General features: G+C 44.2%; 1 protein-coding gene across 4 annotated transcripts in view; it reads right to left on the reverse strand.

The window, feature by feature from the left end:
• Positions 1-21923, reverse strand: part of KDM4B (lysine demethylase 4B) — a 200640-nt gene that overhangs the window by 153123 nt on the left and 25594 nt on the right. For 3 of the 4 annotated variants that reach the window (XR_014506678.1, XM_083421415.1, XM_083421417.1), the window contains exons 2-5: positions 19332-19494; positions 14308-14483; positions 12931-13045; positions 12109-12302 (exon numbers count right to left, since the gene is read on the reverse strand). Coding sequence is in view for 3 of the 4 variants with exons in the window: in XM_083421415.1 (XP_083277541.1) it covers positions 12109-12302; positions 12931-13045; positions 14308-14483; positions 19332-19475 (629 nt within the window). In the remaining variant the exon portion in view is untranslated. Of the gene's footprint in view, positions 1-12108; positions 12303-12930; positions 13046-14307; positions 14484-17468; positions 17617-19331; positions 19495-21923 lie in introns of those variants that run through there. The other variant, XM_083421416.1, reaches the window with a different exon arrangement.

Genomic DNA, 21923 nt, shown 5'->3' on the forward strand with positions numbered 1-21923 from the left:
TGGCTAATGGAGAGGATGTCTCTTTATACCTTTCACTAGCATAACTTTGTTATCAGACAGGAGACAAGCTGCTTCCCTTCCATAGGGGAAACCTATGCCAGAAGATCAGGTTGGCAGAAGAGCTGCATGGCATGGGGAAAAGACAAAGTCTGCACAACGTTATTAAACCCAATCTGTGATGCTGTCAGATTTCCAGAGATCTTCATTTCAAAGTAGGGCCAGGCTTTGAACAGATGCTTTGTTTCTTTTCCTTTTTGAAACGGAGTGAGAGGGAGGAGAGAGTGCAGCTTTTAGCTGGAGACTTCTGGCTCACCCCTCCTTCCAGAGAAGATCCTGACAGACTACGGAGCTGGGATGAATTATGAGTATTTGGGGAGGGGTGGGGAGGAGGCGGTTCCCTCACCAAGACAACACACTGACAGATGAGGAATCTTTTTTAGAGAAACAGCTGTAGAAAAGAGGAAAGAAGTATCCTTTGGCCAACACCCCTGCCAGGGTGAGAAAACAATTTAAACTCTCCTCATTATTCCACCTGTTACACCTTGAGTGGCAGATTCAAACCCAGGGTTCAGGAGGCACACAGGCAAAAGCTTTAGCACATTATAATTCACTCCTTCATCCTCTTTACTTACTCGAAGGCCAGAATCTCCTTGTTGCTAGAAACAAATGGCCATTGCTATAACTCCACCTGCTGGATGAACAGGGCCATGTTGGCTCCAGTAAGGCCCGTTTGAATGTTAGCAGGTGGGCTGGCAGGGTTCACATTGATTAACTAATGACTGCGGTATATGAAGCCTGAAAGCTTGCATTAATAACTCCATGCTGCACTCCTCCCATCTATCACCAAATTACTGGGGGATGCAAACTCTTAATATATACATCATTTCTCCTTGTGAGTCTCAGAGCTGCACACAGACTTCTAATGAAGAATTCTTTTCCCAGGCAGTTTGGGCGAGCCAGAGAAGGCAGGCGCGGGCTTCTCTCCACGCCACTTGGAGAGCCCTCCCTGTCTCTGGCTATAGGAAATGAACGGGAGTGCGTGCCATCCAAGCCCCCAACTAGCTCATCAATTGAGAAGAGCTTTGCTCTGCCAAATGGTGCTGCAGCTGAGCCATAAATCATGCCACAATAAATCTTGCTTTGCAGGGCCATTTCTATTTAAAAAACAGAAATTTACCGGAGTATAGCGTATGTGCCAGAGGGATGGAGCAGTTCGAATTTCATTGCTGTTTTGTATTTTTCTCTTGCTTCCTCCCTTGTTGTTGGCATCCATCTGTCTCGGGAGCCAATGCAGTGCACCTCCGGGGGGAGGTCAAACCACTGCATGAGCAGCACCAAAGTGATCTCCCTGGGGCGCAAGCCTGGGCTGCCCAGACAACCAGTGTTAGAAACTGAGATATGAAAGCTAGGAAATAAATGACACCTTAAACCTAGGTTATGGGTGCAACAACGGAATGTCTAGGCACACTTTTTAATAACAAGAATACAAAGCTGAAAAGGAATGAACTGCAGCTAAAATATTAGGTTCCTTTTTCACATGGTCTAGTCCTTCCTCTGCCCACCCCCCTAATATTCTTAAGAGTCTCTCTTCTTCAGTCTTCAGAGAGTAGCTGGAAGTGGGGAGGCAGAAAAAGGTCCTCCTTTCCTTCCACTCTGCAGACAAGCCCTGGATTCACCCTACACCCCCTTTCCCTCATATAAATATACAGTCATACCTTGGAAGTCGAATGGAATCCATTCGGAAACCAAGGCGTGGCTTCCGATTGGCTGAAGGAAGCTCCTGCAGACAATCAGAAGCCACGGAAGCCCCATCGGACATTCAGCTTCCAAAAATAGTTTGCAAACTGGAACAGTCACTTCAGGAGCCAAAACTTTCGAGAACTAAGCTGTTCGAAAACCAAGGTATGACTCTATCTTTTTAGCACTACAACTAACACCTATTAAAGGCCTATACAACTGATGGCAGAGACACCCACCTTGAGTGTCCAGTTCGCAAACCTAAGGCTTAAGTGTCCTTCAATGATCCCATTCTAAAATTTGTTTTGATTTTAAGCATCACTGTGAGAGTCTGAAGTAGATAACACTTTAACATGCACTACTTAAAGCATCATAACTATCGGGCTAGTATATTTCAAATTAAAAGCACATCATACATTAAAAGTACATTAAACAAGGCAACTAAAACCTAAACAAAACATGTTGGGTCCTACAACATAGTAAAGAAAGGTGTTGTTGTATATAAGACACCTTGAAGCTTGAAATTATAAAATTATTTTTAAAACATTATTAAATAACATTAAAAAATAACCCTAATGAGAAGGATGAACCTGGTGCGCTGCATCAATTTAGTAATGTTTGGCTCTATGTTACATCAGTAAGTGTCATTACACAACAGATGAAACGTACAAACGGTTTTTCAAAACTGGATGAGGAGGTGGACTTGACCCTGGGATTAAAAACCGATGGGGTGGACCAGAGTCCCACTCGCCCCAGGGGTGGGGCTGGCGCTGCAGCCCAGCAGCCATTGTCCAAATAGGCAGGCAAGCTGCAATCCACTTCCCGGGCCTGGTTAAAACAAAAAAGGGTTCACCCGAGCCTGGGAAACCCCTCACCTCCATCACGACCGACCGCTGGGTCCTGGGGAGGCATTGTCACCGTCCCACACCAGTTCCCGACTTCGCAGTAAGCATCATTACACAACAGATGAATCATGTACAACGGTTTTTCAAAATTTTCTTCTCTCCTTTCTTTATGTTTCCACTGCCCCCTTATTTTATTTAACATCCCCCAATTGCACTTGAAAACCAAGGAGTGGTAACACCCAGTTTGGGAAACACTGGCTTAAACCAATATTGCATCTTATTATGAAAGCAGGAGACAAACCCCAAAGGAAATTAAGTGCATTTGCTTTGTGCCTATTTTTTGTGTCCTCAGTGCTGCTATGAACATCCTGAAACTTTCTCTAAGGAATTCTGTAACCTACCAAAGGACAAAAACAGGCATGTCATCACTGAGGCCCTCTTCAAATTGGAACTGAGCTCTTAAACAGTATCAAACACCAAACCCTCTAGTTAGGCTAAGTAACGCCATGAAAATGACTCTGAACTGGATGGGTTTTTCCAAACCTCTAGCTTCTCTAGGCTGACTAATTCAATTTTCCCTATCCATTCTCCACCTTGCAAGCACACACACACACCCCGCCCCACCAGGGGGTTTCAACATTACCCAAAAAAGCGAATGTATAGCTGTTTCATGCATTTTTTGCAATGTTTTTTTCTTTAACTGATTTGCCAAAGGATTTGCATAACCCAATTTCCTCAAACAAAGATAGACAATTTGTAATCTGATTACTAAGAGATCTGGTTCAAACCTTTCTGTTCCTTGGTTCTATACAGTAAATACTCTGAGTTGGGTTAACAGAATTAGAAGGGGCCAGGTGGCCATCTATTCTAATCCCCTGCCAGCCCTCTGTCTAACAGCCTTCTGAACAGATTCCCTACTAGATTTGGTGGAAACATGCAGCCGTCTCCACCTTGGCTGGATGTTTTGGAGGGTGCTGTTGCGCAGCCTGAAGGCTGCTCATGCTTCCTGCCACCACGCCTGGTCTCACAAGAGAACCCAGCCTCCTCAGAGTGAGAATCTGCCATCATTGTCCTGTTTCAATGCCCTTCCTGCCCAGGGTGTCACCAGCAAAGGAGGCTGTTGCTCCAACAGTTAAGACTCCATTCTTCATAGCTGCTACCTTGGTCCCTGCCCATAGCCTACTCACTTTCCTTCCCTTTCCTTGGGTAGCTACCTCCATCCACTTCTTCCTATTCCCTGCCTGCCTGACCTAGAAAGCCGACACAAGAATCCTCCTCCACATTTGTATCCTCCTCCTCATTTTTGCTAGCTTGCCTCAAAACTCTCACTCCACAGTATTTTAATACAGTGGAACCTCAGGTTACGGCGGGGATCCATTCCAGAGGCCCTGCCACAACCCGAAAATGCCAGACATCAAAGCGCCGCGTCTGCGCGAAGCGCAATTTAGCACTTCTACGCATGCGCCAATTTAGCACTTCTACGCAAACGCAGGTGGCGCTGTGGGTTAAAGCCTCGGTGCCTAGGGCTTGCCGATCGAAAGGTCGGCGGTTCGAATCCCCGTGGTGGGGTGCGCTCCCGCTGTTCGGTCCCAGCGCCTGCCAACCTAGCAGTTCGAAAGCACCCCCGGGTGCAAGTAGATAAATAGGGACCGCTTACTAGCGGGAAGGTAAACGGTGTTTACGTGCGCGGCTCTGGCTCGCCAGAGCAGCGATGTCACGCTGGCCACGTGACCCGGAAGTGTCTCCGGACAGCGCTGGCCCCCGGCCTCTTGAGTGAGATGGGCGCACAACCCTAGAGTCTGTCAAGACTGGCCCGTACGGGCAGGGGTACCTTTACCTTACGCATGTGCCAAACTCAGAAGTAACCCATTCCGGTATTTCCGGGTTTGCCGCGGATGTCCGCCAAAGCGAATGCAAGCGGAGGCGGACGCAGAACGAGGTCTGACTGTACCCAAAATATTCAGCCAAGCTTTATTTGGAATTATTTTTAATGGAGTGATAGCTTCCTTTGGTTTTCTTTAATATTTGCTAAAACAGTATTTGGGTCTACTACATCTCTTGTTTGTGTAGATCATTCTGTGGACCAACATTGGTATCAATATTCTGAACAGAAGTAAGGCCACCTATGCTTCCTACTATCAAACCCCCCTATGATTAATGCCCTCAAAAGGCATGGGGGGTTACAAAGGTCAGCACATAAATATTCATAAGCTTGGTTGTATTTTGGGGAGGGAAAGGAAGGAAGAGTTCAATTGGTTTTCCTTCTTTCCCTCTCAAAAAGAAAAAACATTAAGCTTTCCAGTAATGTAATTTAGCAATTTGCTGCATTTTAATCATTGCATATAAGTGTATAAGGTAATTATATATAATATGCCTAATTGATACAGCGCAAACCTCCCACCACCACCAGAGGTTCAATATGGGATGCAGAATAGGACTGAATGCAAAGACTGAGGGCAGGCTGGGAAAAGGTGGTAATTAGAGCAAGGAATGAAAGAGCTGTGTATTATAATTAGATGAAGAGAAGCATGCAAAGCAATGGGCTCAATTTGGCAGCTCCCCACGTGGGCGGCTTAATATGAAATTTCTTGGCAGCACAAAAGCTCCCAATGGTGTGGATTTTGAAGCCAGTTGTCCTCCTCCCGAATACTCCATGTTATACCCTGCCCCATGAATTCATGTTCCAGTGCAAGGGCAGATTAGGGAAAGTAGGGCAGATTTCAAACTGATTGCACCATGACAGCTGACCAAGGACTCCAGGCTTTGGGCGAAAAACCATAAGGGCCAGAAAACTAGACTCATAAGAGACTCAAGTGGACTAAAACTAGCGCACTCCTCAGTGATTCCTCAAGTTTAGAAGGGAACAGTCAGCGCCTATGACTGGCAGGCCATCTGCGTTTGCCTGATCAACAGAGCAATGGATTCTTCTTGTGGCATTTCTGATTCCAGCTTCCATTCACCCAGCTTAGTGCGCTGACCTTCAAAGTGTCTAGCAATGGATGTGGCTGCTCCCAACCACACTCTGGCCTCGGAGGAACCAAAAGCTGCTACTTCTCAGAAATACGGCATCAGTTTCCTGGTCACACCAGCAAAATCCAAAACCACCTCACCTGCAGCTAGCCATTTTGGGTGGCAGAGAAAGGACACACATATAACTAAAAGCAGAATGGCCCTAGGTTAATTTTAACTCTGCCCCAAAGGTAAATGCAAAGTAGCTTTATCAATACACAACTAGCTGGCCACATTCTCCAATACTGTTGCAGAATACCAAGGCACACTTGAAAAAGCTAAAAACCTAGAAAAATTGAGGGAGATCTTTTGTCAATCCATCACCTGTCATTTAATTTATTTATCGATCAATTATATTTATAAAACTGCACAATACCACAGCCTCAATATCTGCCCCTTTAAAACACATGGAAGTATGATATAATTTATAATTCAGCATAAGCTACAACACAGTGATTGATCATTTGCTAGTAGAATAATACCCCCCTTCCCCCCCATATCAATCAAATCTTTATTACTGCCTTAATGTAAGATACTCCATTGATTAAAACTGGCTCCTACTGATTAATCAACCCAAACTTTAGTTGGTTAAGCCACCGAATAAATTCTTGCATATGTAATAGGGGAAGGGAACTGACACGAACAAAGATTTTATTGTGAAGGGACTATTTTTAAGGCATGGAAGGGCACTCATGTAGAAATGAGTGCAATGTCCTGGTGCATAAATATCTCCTGCCAGTGGCTGTTAACACCAACTCTGCCTCTGTTATTGCACAGCATGACTTCCAAACTGGTGGAGTTCGTAACTCTCTTCACTCCTACTATTCCCTGAGGTACTCTAAGATTATCACTACCAGGGTCGAAGAGTCTATAAAAAGGATGAAGGGAGCTGGGAAAATTCCACAGAGGTAGAACCAGAGAAGGAGAGTCACGGAATCATCATTAACAACCATTTCTGACAAAAGGCAGCCAGCTGCACCAGTCTTTTTTTCTTGAAATCGAAGAGCTCCCCCTGCTGACTTATGGCATCCTTATTATTTGCAATAGCAAGAATGGTGGTCTGTGTTGGTCTCACAGAAATTAGGATCACCAAAATAGTATCATATTGCTCCAGCCTGGAGCTTAATCTTGGAGAGGGAGGGACCAGAGCTCAGTGGTACAGTGCATAGTATGCAGATAGCAGTTGGTGGGGGAAAGCCATCTTGACCTGAAATCATGGACAGCTGCTGTCAGGCGAAATGGGGAAATAGCCCAAGCCTCATTTTTGCAGTATTCTTTCATTAGAAAGGCAATGTAGAACTCAGAACATTTAAAAGGTGAGACAACCTCCTTTTTTATTTATTCGTTCCACTACATCCGAACTACTTAGTCCCCCAAAAGAGGCTCATAATGAATTAATGCAAAAACAGAAGCACTCATATGGTAAAGCAATAAGATGAATAAAGTAAGAGACTGTGTAAAAGTGAAGGATAAAAACTCAAAAGGTCAGACAAAAGGAAAAAGTTTCAACTCCCTTTCTCAAAGGGCAGGGATCTCATGAGTTTCCTTTTGGGAAGGAGTTCCGTGACGCTGGAACTTCCATTGACTCCTGGTTCACACATACTGCTAAGCCAAACAAGTTGCCCCATAGGTGATCAAACAAACCACAGCTTGTTTCTACCTTAAATAACTGTGCAAACCAGGCATAAAAAGGCACTAATTTCTGGTAGATGGCAAGCCTTGTCTCCTGCGGTGTATGGACCCATGCAGGATAGTGGATTCCAATCCAGTTTTTGAAATAGAGCAAGTCAACATCTATAGAGCAAGTCAACACCTTAACCAGAAGCTGCATTCAGCTTAAAAGCAGCTCTGCTTTCTATGCCATGTTCACAAGCATGCAGTACAATCCTATCTTCAATGGGGCTTGCTCCCTAGTAGGAGAGTATATGTTTGAAGCCCCAAAGGCACTTGCGAAACAAAGCAAAAAGCTGCAACCCTCTAGACAAGGCCCTGAAACTGTGTGTGAGCAAGCCCTGGCTCAGACATACATGTAACGCTGTGTGGTTTCTCTACACTTAGGTTACCATACAGTTGATAAAAAGCAGCTGGAAGCATGGACTGACTCCTGAAAAACAATCAGTTTGATTTTGTATCATAATTCTGTTGGGGGTTTTACTGACATCCTATTGAGAAATATAAAGGCACCTGATGACGCATAGTCAAGCGGGAAGTATGCATGTGTTCCACCAGCTCTGCAAACAACGTTATAAACACACGTTGTAATGGTGGTTTCCACCTACGTGGGCAGGAACCAACTGTGCTTTATACTTTTCATTAAGCAGGGTCTGGGGGCTATTTGTACTAAGCAACTTGATTCATCGTAGGCCAAAACGTCCACCTACCTCATCCCTCAGTCAAACTCCTGATGCCCGCTGAGTCACCTTCATCACCAAGCCCTGCTTCAATGGCAGGGGGTCAGCTTATGGGAATCTCATTAATGAATGCAGATCTATGCTGCAACAGCTTTAGAGAAGAGCTGGCTGTCCTTGGCAAAGACGTACCCTGGAAGCATGTGTGAAGCTGGCTTTTTTCTTTCTTTTTTTTTTTTTAATCAATCTCAGGAGGACAGAGTTTCAAATCAGAAATCCCAAGCCCTCCTGCATTGGCCAGAAGAGGTTTCAACTAATCTCTGTTAATAAATCTTTGCCCAGAAAGCCCAACTGCTTTTGGCCTTAATACAAAAGCAACATCTGCTAGAGTGGTCTTCTGATTACAGAACCCCCACCAGGAAGCAGGATTAGTCTTCTCTTATCAAAACTGCACGGGCTCAGAGGGTATTCTCAGACCTCCCTTTAATGCTGGACTAAGTAGCACTGAATCCAGCCAAGTATTAACGCTGCATTTGCTAGTGGGCTTCTGTTCTGTTTCCACCTGACAGTTCTGTGCAAAGGCAATCAATCCTAGCCTATTCCTGAATGGAACAGGCTCTAACCGCAGTGCATATAATATAATCCATTCAGCTGAATTTATATAAAGAAACAGTAAACATTCACATGAGCAACAAATGCTGAAAAATGCAAAGTAATCCAATTGGCACATTCTACAGATTGCAGAGGGGGAGGCAGTCAGAAAAGAAAAGGGTTGGTCAGATGCAGAGCGCAGACTATGCAAAGGAAGCCAGAATACTTTCTTCATACCCAGAGGCAGATCTCGGAATACAATTCCACTACTAAATCAGTTTGATGTCTTTTTCACAGAGGAAGAGCCCAATGTCTTCATGCCCCTTTGTAAACCATGGCATCCAACTTGCAACAGATAGAAATACAAATGCTCAATTCACCTTGGTGTAAGCCTGCAAGGAGAGTCTGGTGCTACAGCTCCCAACCAGGGAACACAGTGAAGTAAGGTAAACGGACCCCTGACCATTAGGTCCAGTCGTGACCGACTCTGGGGTTGCGGTGCTCATCTCGCTTTATTGGCCGAGGGAGCCGGCATACAGCTTCCGGGTCATGTGGCCAGCATGACTAAGCCGCTTCTGGCAAACCAGAGCAGCGTACGGAAACGCCGTCTACCTTCCCGTGGGAGCGGTACCTATTTATCTACTTGCACTTTGGCGTGCTTTCCAACTGCTAGGTTGGCAGGAGCAGGGACCGAGCAACGGGAGCTCACCCCGTCATTGCGGGGATTCGAACCGCCAACCTTCTGATCAGCAAGTCCTAGGCTCTGTGGTTTAACCCACAGCGCCACCTGCGTCCCTCACACACAGTGAAGTACAATTTACCAAAAAGGCTGATGATCTCAAAGCAGTCTCAGTACCCCTCATAAAACTACAGTTCCCAGGCTATTTTATTCTATTTTACTTATTTTAGCGAGGGGGAGGAGAGCTACGACAGTAAAATGGGACTTAAGCCAATTGAAATTGGTGTTGTCCATGTACCATCAAGTGCAAACCATTCCAGGGGCAGGATTTTGGTTCACAACAAATAGTATTTTCCCTGTCCTGCATACAGAACACAAATATAGGAAGTTGCCATACAGAAGGGCAAACTATTTGTCGGTGAGCCCATTATCATTAACTCTGACCAGCAGCATCTCTCCAGAGTGTCAGGGAGAGGGAAGACTTTCCCATCAACCGCTACCAGATCCTTTTAACAAGATGCACTAGGGAGTGAATCTTGGACTTTCTGCATGCAAAGCAGGTTGAGTTATGGTCCCTCTGCTTTCTGGAGGCTTTTATATTGTGCTCCTGTTTTACAAGGTGCCAACCATTCTGCCTTTGCTACTCCTGAAGGATATTAATGTAGAGAAAAAGACAAAGGGTTACAAAATCCCTTTGTGTGTTTGCAATGGATGGGGGAAGGCAGAGCCATCAGGATAAAAAGAGAGGTGCAAATTGACTGGAAGGTCTAGCTGCAACTCAGAACAGATTTCAACCACCGCACCCTCCACTTTGAATAAATCACTACGTGAGAATTATATTGCTACTATTAACATTATTAATTTCATTTGTAAAGGCACCTACTACAAAAAAGGCTCAAGGCAACCTACAATACAAAAAAACCAACAAAATAATTAAAAGCAAACACTCAAAATGATCATAAACTAATTCTAAAAGAAACATAGATAGAAACTCGATCCTCTCATCACATATACAAGCCAGCTAAAACAACTATAAGAGTAACAGAGAAGTTAACGATCAAATGCCTGGGAGAAGAGGAAAATCTTCACTTGATGCCAAAAAGATGTTAATGCAAGGTTCTAGGGCCACTTATGTTAGTCCAACGGGGGAAGAACTTTGCTAAGGATTGCCTTTACCTTTGAAAACTAATGAAACAGAGAAAAATTAAAGCAGGAAAAATATGCTCGTTTCCTGCTAGAGGTCTGTCTTAGAGCTTTGTCAGAAGCTCAGCCCCCAGCCCCATTAGCATGCTAAAATCAAACCACTGAAAATATAGCTGGGTCTAAAGAACCAAGAGAACTTCTAGCTTTGGAACTAGCGCCACCTAGTGGAGTCCAGGAAGCAAATAAAGCAAGATTTTTTGAGCTTTCAAAAATGAAGAGATGAGCTGTGAGGGTGTACGATAAATCAATCTCTAAGTTAAAGTGTGCTTCAGAAACAAAAAGGTGCCCCTGGAAGAGGTATGTCTTTTGGACTAAATGTGAAAAATCCTAAAGTCATGTTTTGTTTTTTATTAAAAAAACAACAACATCTGCACCATGACACCAAAGCCCTAGTTGGATTAGTCCATTCCTATGCGGAAGGCAATGGCAACTGCAAAATGGTCTCATTAACTGGGGTCTGAGCCATGCTCCTGGCACCTCTTGCACACCCTCAGGCACTGTCATCCCAGAGACCAGTAGTGCCAATGGGAAATCATGCTGCAGAAAATAATCTTGTTACAGTGCTCTGGCAGACAACAGCTTTCCAGTGACATTTCAGATCCACTTTGCCTGGAAATGTCAGTATTTATAAGTTGCATCACTAATCTCAGGAAAGTACACTTTTGGGACATCCATCAAGTTGCCATGCATTAAATACAATTAAAAAACCATGCACCCAGGAATCAGAGGGCTGCCTCTGCCCTGACAGCTCTTTTCCACATCAACAGTAGCATATATGGACATACCATTTACTAATAAAGCTACAGCAGTAGCAAAACTCCCAGCCCGTATGCTGCTACATAGGAAAGGCCTGCCCATTTCTCAACTTAACAGGTTCTGACCGTTGCAGATTTTCCCCCAAAAGGCACAGTGTGCCAAGGGTATGACAAGACATGACGCACTCACGCTTTGCATCACTGCAGCAGGAGTTTGCCAAACAGGAGATTACCAGAAACTGCCTGATTTGCATACAGTGGTGCCTCGCAAGATGAAATTAATTCGTTCTACAAGTTTTTTCGTCTTGCGAAGCACCACTGTGTATTGACGGTTTCCCATAGGAATGCATTGGCGGTTTTAAAAAAAAAGGCGCAAGACGTTTCGTCTTGCGAAGCAAGCCCATAGGGTAATCCGTCTTGCGAAGCAACTCAGAAAATGAAAAACTCTTTTGTCTTGCAAGTTTTTTGTCTTCCGAGGCATTCGTCTTGCGAGGTACCACTGTATTCCTATATTTGCCTGATATTATGTTTTCCTGGGTGCTGAAGCAGAATTGTAGGTTTTTGGAGTCACATCACAAGGAGGCTTTCTCAGCTGCTGTATGTGATTGGATTCTGTCCCTTACTCTGCAGACACTTTCAGGTGACATGCCCATTCTCTGGATGATCTCTGTGCAAAGGGGGAGGTTTCACCAGGACACTGGACTACATAGCCCTGCCATGTACCAGGAGACTGAACCACTCAGCTACGGCCCTTCCAGCTTTGGTAGGTAATGTTGCCTTGGTTCAAAGCTTGTGGTTCCTTGGTACAGAGCTTCCAGGGGTAGGATTTGAGCGCAAAGAAGCTTCCCAGGAATGCCAACCCTGCTAGTGGTTCTGCTTTGGACCCTGATGGCTCTGTGGTCTCTTTTATAATGCTAAATACCCACCCACAACATACTCACCAAGATTTGGGCTCTCCAAAATGCAGGTAGTTGATGCTGTAAAGATCCATGTCCTCTGTATGCCAAGCAAATGTGGTTTTCCACATCCCAAAGTAGAGGTAGGGGGTGTTCACGCCTTCGATGATAATTCCACACTGATGTTCCACCATATCTAGTAGAGTGTTCAGATTCCCAATATTCCACTGTTCCACGTCCTATAGGAGGAGAAAGAAGCCACTCTCAGGAGGGAAAGCAAGAGCTCCTTTTGCTTCAGGATAGAGAGGCTGCTGGCTGCCACACCCACATGCAATGTCTTAAGGAAACACATGTGGCAAGAGGAGGGTGCCTGCAGCCATTACCAACAGCAGGGGTGTGGGACACGCAATGGTCTACTGGGCAGCAGGTCTGAGGGAAAGAACTGGAATATGCACACACACGCACACCATCAAACAGGTACAAAAACTCCCCTCTGCAACATGAATTACTCTCCACCAATGTTAAGGAGAGATCTGATTCTCAGAGGAAGGGGGGAAGGATGACAATGGAAGTTGGAAGAGGGAGACAAATCATGACTTAAACCTGCCCTAAGTATAATCCACGTATGACTATATCCACAGAGTTCTGCTTAAGGGTCACCACCCACGGGAACTTTGCAAATTTAAAGCCAGTCACAGCTCCTAACTAAGGAATCACAAGAAATGCAGTACTTTTGAAAGAAGCCAGAAATCCCTGCACAAAAGGTTCTCAGCACTTCCATTTAATTAGAATTACAGTGAAACCTGCTTCAAACTGATCTGGGTCTGCAGAGCGGACACACACTCATCTCATCTCACTGTCGCTTACTGCGTCATAAAGGGAACCGCTGATATCTGCTCCATAAATAGGCGACACAAAAGTCAGATTCTTCCAGTATTTGCGTTCCAAGTCGTCAAAATCTTGGTGCCGGGGGGTACAGTACCTGGTAAATGAAAAAGAAGAGGAAGCAAATATTAGGCATGGCAAACCTACTTAATCTCACATGCTCGATATGGGCTTGTACTTCACACACCTGGTCACTTTTATAAGGAATGTGCTTCTATGTAGGGAACAGTGTGCAAACTACACAGCTGCAGCCACACGACACACATATGTGTGTGGAGGAGCTTTAAATCGCTGGAGCTGGCACATAGGGTTGAAAGTGCGCATGACTTTCCTGCAGAAAAGCAATTTCTATGTAAAGATTTATTCCACCTGACAAGCCACATCAGGGCAACCAGACTACTGGGGACTACAATGTGGCTTAGCCAGTTACCTTAAAAGCACCAGAATTGTGGCAGCTGATGATTGCAGCCAACAAAACGCACACACACATACACAGAGAAAATTTAGGTTACCCCTCTTTGCTCAACAGCAGGGCCATGCAGCCTTTTATGCCCAGTCCCATATTAAGAACCATGCGGGGAAAGGTGCTTTAGCAGTGTGTACTCCAGAATGCACCTGTGGTAATCACTTCATTTGATGCACCTCCCCTTTCTCCAATCCCTCCTGAAGCTGCCCTCATTCTTCAAACCCCATTAGACCTCCTTCCTTCCCTCCTGTTCATTCCCTACTTATTTTCTCTGGCTTTCAAACTGCTTTCTCTTCCTTTCTATGTAATTTCAGAGCAACTGAGACAATATTTTATATTATTTTCAAAAAAGCATTTTCCCTTTTTTGTACAGCTTGGGTAGCATATGTTTTTCCCCCAGATAGCTAAGAACAAATTGTTGAATTTCTGCTGTATCTGCACGCATTTGTAGAGAGAAATTACTTCAGCTTGCTTTCCAGAACAGCAGGAGGGCAATCCCATCAAACCCCAGTGGGGCTTCCTTTGAGTAGACCTCGGTAGGACTGAGAAGTCTAATCTAAAGTAGCCATAGTAGAAATTGAAGGAGGGAAAGTCTTTATTCCAGATTAGTTAATCCAGAGTACTTTTGTCTCTGGCTCTGACCATAGCAGGCATGCAGCTTCTTATTATCCCTGAGAGTGTGGCCCTTGACAGAAAAAGACTGTCCATCTCTGCCGTAAAAATGTGTAGGCTCAAACCCTATAAAAAGGACAGGAAGGTGCATCACAGAGGAAACTAAACATGGCCAACACCCAGGCTGCCTCTATCAATACTAAATAAGAAAGTGCTTCTCCCACTGTTAAATCACGGTCCATTTTAAAACAAACACCATAATGGTCCTAACATGTACGTACTTCTCACTATTGGCCAAGTGACGATAATCTCCAACCAGCATTGGTTTCTTCTGAATATTATACTGGGTGAAGAGTCCCGACTGCCCAGTCACCACCTGTTGGATGGGAGCGGGGATGACCATGCTGTCAATGTCGTCATAGGTCCTGCGTGGCTGCCACTCCTTGGGAGGAATCACCTGGAAAGCAGGTGGGAAAGCACATGTCAAGATCTCACCACTAAAAGGCACAAGGATTTCAGTAACATAATTATTTTTGTCATTGAAACAGCAGCCAGGATTATCTTGGCTTCATTACTTGTTTAGTTCGGAGGAAGCTCCTTTACTATTATTATTATTATGATGTTGTTGTTGTTGTTTAGTCGTTCAGTCGTGTCCGACTCTTCGTGACCCCATGGACCAGAGCACGCCAGGCACTCCTGTCTTCCACTGCCACCCGCAGTTTGGTCAGGTTCATGTTTGTAGCTTCGAGAACACTGTCTAACCATCTCATCCTCTGTCGTCCCCTTCTCCTTGTGCCCTCCATCTTTCCCAACATCAGGGTCTTTTCCAGTGAGTCTTCTCTTCTCATGAGATGGCCAAAGTATTGGAGCCTCAGCTTCACGATCTGTCCTTCATTATTATTATAATACTATACTAATATCATCATCAGTTGTAGAGCTAGTACACTTGGCATCCTGGTCAAGTCACTGGTCAAATATCAACTGAGAATCAATTGATCACATATTGGTCAAATATTCAATGAAGCTAAGAATGCCACTGTATACAGAGTCAGCTATTTATTTCATTATGGTGCCACTACTAGAAAGGGCAGGAGTAAAGGTTATTTGAATCCATTCCTACATCAGTCAGCTGCAAACCTAGCAGATGAGCAAATTTTCTGCTGCCTATGAGTTATAACTGCAGTAGGAACAGAAGCAGTCGTCAACGGCAAAGGTCACTGCCTGCAATTCCTTGTGACTCCAACTTATTTGCTACAGGAACCAGGTGGTGCCAGTTCTATAACTGTAGGCTGATTGTGGTCTTCTAAGATAAAAGCCGAGACAAGTAGTTGCTCTGCAATAAATGGTTCACATTTAAGAGAAATCGAACCTAAAATTGGTTATAATAGCGAGAGAGGGAGGGAGTGCTACTGCAAAACAATGAAATTAATGAATTCGATTTTTCTTAATTTCACTTAATTCATTTTTACTTTATTGTTCTTACGTACCAAATTTGTTGATAAGGCTTTCAAAACATCTGACCACTCTTTGACAGTATATTTGGTCAGTTGACCAAATTTTTTTTGGCAAATGCCCAACCCTAGATGTAGGGTCCTTCTGAGCAGAAACTGCTAGCATGAATATCCCTATCAAAGGCAGTATTCTCAACGCTCCCTCACTCAATGCAAGAGAACATGGAAGAGTCACATTTTGGCTGGAGATAACGGAGGCGTCAAAGTACCTCAAGGGGCATTCTTGGAATTAAAAAAGTGACTCCCCATTGGCAACTTATTAAGCCTGAGCATCTTATGTAACAGCAATTAAACTGCCTTGCTTATATTGGCTTCTCCACCTAATCTTAGTTCACATATCCCTTCCTTCCTTGTCCTTTGTCACACCAACTCCAACCAATATTGAGAGGATTGTTTTTTTTTTTGTCTTATGTTGGAATCTTGAAAAGGGCAAGAAGCTTTCTGATTGTACAACACAGCCTCTTTGTAGGATACTGATAAGCTGCTGCTACATACAGCGCAACTCAACTAAGAAAACAAACCATCTGTTTCACCGTGATCAAGGAGCCCATGCTGAGTCTAGTGGAGGCCAGCTAACTGGAATATATCCAGAGAAGTCCTGGGAAACTGAACAATGCAGAAAACAACAACAGCAAAGCAAAATTAAACGGCACCTGGCCAGTCTGAATTAGGAAATTAAAAAGGTAAAGGTACCCTTGCCCGTACGGGCCAGTCTTGACAGACTCTAGGGTTGTGCGCCCATCTCACTCTAGAGGCCGGGAGCCAGCGCTGTCCGCAGACACTTCCGGGTCACGTGGCCAGCGTGACAAGCTGCATCTGGCGAGCCAGCGCAGCACACGGAACGCCGTTTACCTTCCCGCTGGTAAGCGGTCCCTATTTATCTACTTGCAACCAGGAGTGCTTTCGAACTGCTAGGTTGGCCGAACGACGGGAGTGCACCCCGCCACGGGGATTCGAACCGCCCACCATACGATCAGCAAGCCCTAGGTGCTGAGGTTTTATCCACAGCGCCACCCGCGTCCAAACCTCTGGATTAAAAAGGCTGAAGTTTACTTCCTTCCTTCCTTCCATAGGCAGGCAAAGGCCTACAGGCCAGGTGGGGTTCCTCAGCTGGAATACTCTCAGAACAAGTGTGCTATGTGCTTCATGTTTTGCACATAGAGAAAAAAAGTGTCCCAGGTTCCAAAGATTTGGAGGGGGAAATGGAATTCACTGTGGGCACCCTTGCTATTCCTAATTCACACCTAAAATTGTAACACTCCCCCTGCCCCAATTCTCCAGTAGAAAGCCCTTTTGCTATCTGCCTAAAAAGGCAGTTAAAAAGGTACCCCTGCCCGTACAGGCCAGTCGTGACCGACTCTAGGGTTGTGCGCTCATCTCACTTAAGAGGCCGGGGGCCAGCGCTGTCCGCAGACACTTCCGGGTTACGTGGCCAGCGTGACGAAGCTGCACTGGTGAGCCAGCACCAGTGCCGCACACGGAAACACCGTTTACCTTCCCGCTATAAAGCGGTACCTATTTATCTACTTGCACTTAGGGGTGCTTTCGAACTGCTAGGTGGGCAGGAGCTGGGACCAAACAACAGGAGCTCACCCCGCCGCGGGGATTCGAACCACCGACCTTACGATCAGCAAGTCCTAGGCACTGAGGTTTTACCCACAGCGCCAACCACGTCCCCGAAAAAAAAAAAGGCAGTTAAGACACAATAATTAAGCACCCACCAAAGCAAAAAGCCTCAGACAATAGAAGAGGAAAACCTCACTGTACCTGCCATCTACAACTGGCTGATATCTAGTTAGAATAATCTACCTCTAAGGAAGCAAACCTAGTGAAATTCATTAGTACACTTGACTGGACAAGGACACATGACCTGGAAAGCTTTCAACAATACTCCTTTCCCCTGTGAATCTGTAATAAAATTAGTAATTGACCTGCTTCAATGAGGACCTTGTGTTTCCTGACTCACTCCTTTCTGAAGCTGTTTTGTTCTGCTGAATGTCCCCTGCGTGTGTTTTTGTGCCAGGTTGTGGCAAATAAGACTCAACTATGCGGAGACAACTTTCCTGATGCTCCAACACACTTGAATGCCCATGTTGAAAATATTAAAGAGAAAGCAATTATATAAATAGAAACTAAGCCTTTTCCAGCTAGATTTTCCACTTCCCCACTCCCACGCCTTCCTCAGGGCCACCACTTTTTAACGTTAGTCAGGGGCGAAACTAGGCTTTATTTCACCCGGGTCAAAGACCTTGTTTAGCACCCCTCTGTGAACATTTGTGTACACACACAGAGGCTGGGAGTCTAAACGGCACCCCTCTGGAGGCTTCACTCAGGGCAAACAAAAAACAAATAAAACCTGGCTAGCCCTCCCATAGCTACAGCTCTGTGCTAGTATTACTAACTGCATTTTAAAAATATGTAATTGAATGTTACCCACAAGCCACTTTGAAGGACTTGTAACCTAAAAGGTAGAATGCAAATTATGATTAATAAAATAAATATTGTGCACTTTAAGTGTGTGATGAATAGATTTTTTTTTTAAGGGGACAGCCTGGAAATTGTGAAACAGCCCTCGCTGCCGTTCCAACCACCCACCTCATAATAATAATAATAATAATAATAATAATAATAATAATAATAATAATAATAATATTTTTATTATTATTTATTTATACCCTGCCCATCTGGCTGGGCTTCCCCAGCCACTCTGGGCGGCTTCCAAAAAAGTATTAAAATACTGTAATACATCAAACATTAAAAGCTTCCCTCACACAGACCATGGTGGGTACAGGGGGCTGGAAGCATTGGTACTTTATTTAAAGGTGTTGGGGGGGGGTGCCAACAGAGTACATTCAACAGAAGGCATTCCCTTTGTGCTCATTTGCCCAACTCCAAAAGCTACCCCCAAAAGCCAGTATCAAACTTTAAGCTGGCACTGGTATTTGTGGACAGCACAGTAAAAAACACTTTTCTTGTGCTAGCCAGCATTATTACGGATCAAAAACATGATTTCAAGGCGCAGGATATATGTATCCTGACGATTTTGACAACTGATCTGCCCCCAAACCATTATCTAAATATAGGTGTGATCTGTGGTGCACCATGGTCTGAGAGAAATCCCATGTAAAAAATCATACAGACCTGTGTCCAAGGTCTGTTTGTGTATCATGTTGGTGCTACACTGATGATTCAGGGTCCCTGCGAACACTGTGGTTAAGTGGGAGTTTGAACTTCCCTGGTCAGCTGTTAATTTGGAGGAAGATAGGGGTGTGTTTTGCTTTCAGGTGGTTCTTGGCTTTTTCTATTGTGGTTTCCTGCTCTTTACACACCAAAATTCTACCTGGTGAGTGTCATTTACACATCTTTCTCTTGGGAAGGTTGGGCAGGAGGTCCTGAATCAAGAGCTAAGTGGGATTTTGCTCTTTGTTCCAGGAGGTTCCTGAAACGTCTTTCGCTATTTAAACCCACATTTCAAACGAAGTAGTGGAAATGTAAAAAGAAATAATTTCTAAAAAATCTTTCACATATGCACTATTTTGTGGTTCTGTTATCCCCACCCTCGTTTAGATGTGGCAGCCATTTTGTGAATTCCCATGTCTCAATGGCAACCATTTGGTGACTGGTACGCACAACCCTCTCAGAATTTAACAACTGAAGGACCGAAAGGTTGACAATCCCTGATCTTTACTTTAATCCCAATTAAGATCAAGCTCCTACCAATTAAACCCTTTACCGTCACAGACCATAAGAAGATCAGCTGGGACCACTTCCTGGACCACTGAGACTAAACTCACCTTAGCAAGTCCAGCTCTGTGAGCTCCCTGGGATTCGATATAAGCAATATATTTTCCAAAGTCCTGGAATTCTTCTAGTGTTGGACGGAACGTCATGATTTTACAGCTGGGATTCTGTGGACTTGGGTTTTCAGACCCCATCATGCTGGTGAGTTTTTAGCCCCTATACAGCAAAGAAAGTGAGAGAGGATAAAAATAAAAGTTAAATGAAGACCACCACACCCCCTTTGATTCATTTCTTTTTGTGCTCTTTTTTAGTTTCATGCATCCAATGGGAAATGTTTATTTATTTTTAGCAGTCCAAGAAGTCAACATGGAACAAGGACAATCTTATTAGAGATATTCTTTAAAATGTCATTGCAGAATACCTACTGTCAGTTGTAGGAATATTATATATGTAGTGCTGGAAGCTGATCCGAGTGGCTGGGGCAGCCCAGTCAGAGGGGGTAGGGTACAAAACATAAATTAGTATTATTACTATTAAAATTAAGAAATCATATTTGCACAACTTATGCAGCTATCAGAGGTGGGCAATGTGGCAGATCTACTGACACATTCCAGGGAGGAGAAGCGAACTCTTAATTTGACAACTTATTTTATTCTAGCTTCTAGTTATAGTATAAAATTAAAATTAAATAAGAGATGAAGTTGTTATTATTCAGCAATACTCAAGAGCAAACCTACTGAAATTTATGAATTTAGGCTACTCAAGCCCATTTATTCCAGTGGCTCCATGCGGAGTATGGCTAACATGGGGTATCACCCATTGCAATTACAGTAACTCTAACCATTATTGTGAATATTTCGGTTTTTTAAAAAATCCCGCACCCTCAGAAAAATGATTCCCAAGGTAGCTAAAAATTAATTTTAAACAATCACTAGTTATATTTATACAAACCATACTTCCTCTTATTCTCTACAAGGGAATGCAAAGCACAGGAAAAAGTTTTGGTGTGCCATCGCTTCTTTCTGCATTAGAACATTTTACAGTACATTTTAAACTTCCCCGGTTAGGTCGCCTGCAAAACGTATTCCTACCCCTGACAAAAGACCCATTGCACCCAGAGGTACCTTCCCAGATTACTGTCATTTTTCATACTTTAAACCCAAAGTGAACAATCTTAGATTTAACCATGCTGCTGGTCTCACTGTTAGTGCCCTTTCAAGCTACAAGGGACTCGGCTACATTAGTAAAGTAAAAACATTTTATATGTGTTATAAAACTGTGAAGAATTGACGCTTTTGAATTATGGTGCTGGAGGAGACTCTTGAGAGTCCCATGGACTGCAAGAAGATCAAACCTCTCCATTCTGAAGGAAGTCAGCCCTGAGTGCTCACTGGAAGGACAGATTGTGAAGCTGAGGCTCCAATACTCTGGCCACCTCAGGAGAAGAGAAGACTCCCTGGAAAAGACCCTGATGTTGGGAAAGATGGAGGGCACAAGGAGAAGAGGACGACAGAGGACGAGATGGTTAGACAGTGTTCTCGAAGCTACAAACATGAATATGACCAAACTGCGGGTGGCAGTGGAAGACAGAAGTGCCTGGCGTGCTCTGGTCCATGGGGTCACGAAGAGTCGGACACGACTGAACGACTAAACAACAACAACAACAAATAACACTGTGACACCAGATGGCGCTGTGGAGTTTTGTCTTTCGCCAACGTGATTTCCCCCTTTGAGGTTTTCAACGTGTTTTTCTGAAACACTTTTTTGATGTGTCTAGGTTCAGTCAAGGACAGAGGAAACAGGAACAGTACAATTTGCAGCTATCCAAGGAAAGGCGCTGCCTTTTGTCCAAGATATACTGTGGCTCAAGGGAAAAGAGACTAACCAAAAGAGATACTTTTGAACAGCTCTGTCCCAGTTATTCACATACCCGCTAACATTTCTCCAACAAAAATAGGGACGCCCCATTCTATAATGGTAATTTTACTATTTATACTCCACACATCTTACTGGTTTGCCCCAGCCACTCTTGGCAGCTTCCAACATGTATAAAAATATTTTTAAAAAACATTAAACAATAAAAAAATATACAGGATTGCCTTCCGACTGCTCAGGAGTTGAATAACTCCATACCTTCCAACATTTCTCCAATGAAAATAGGGACATCCTAAGTAAAAGCGGGACATTCCGGGATCAAATCAGAAACTGGGATGGCTTTGCTAAATCAGGGATGTCTCTGGAAAAGAGGGACACTTGGAGGGGCTGTATTCATAGCATGGTCCAGGGCCTGCTCACCTATGAAGCAAGGTAAGGCGACTGCTCCTCAACAAGAGCATCTCAGTGAATAGGAGTTGCTGCTGGTGTCTTACTGCTAGGAAGGAAAGGGGGGGGCTGCCTTCTGGGGTCATCTCAGTATTACAATAATTCAGCTTCGTCTTTGGAACAGGCTGCCTTTGAAAATATGCATTAACAGCTACTACAATGCACTGCTAAGAAAGAGGGAAGATTGGTAGTTTTCTTTAACTTGTGGAATATACTAATTACAGAGCATCACAGAGTCTGATTGGTATCAATTTTGCTCTGTACACCAGAGGCAGCAGAATAGCACTCAGAATTTTAAAAACCGTCAACCAACCTGAAAAGAA

The sequence above is a fragment of the Podarcis tiliguerta genome, assembly GCF_965153285.1.
Source record: "Podarcis tiliguerta genome assembly, chromosome: 18".
In the NCBI taxonomy this organism is placed as follows: domain Eukaryota; kingdom Metazoa; phylum Chordata; class Lepidosauria; order Squamata; family Lacertidae; genus Podarcis; species Podarcis tiliguerta.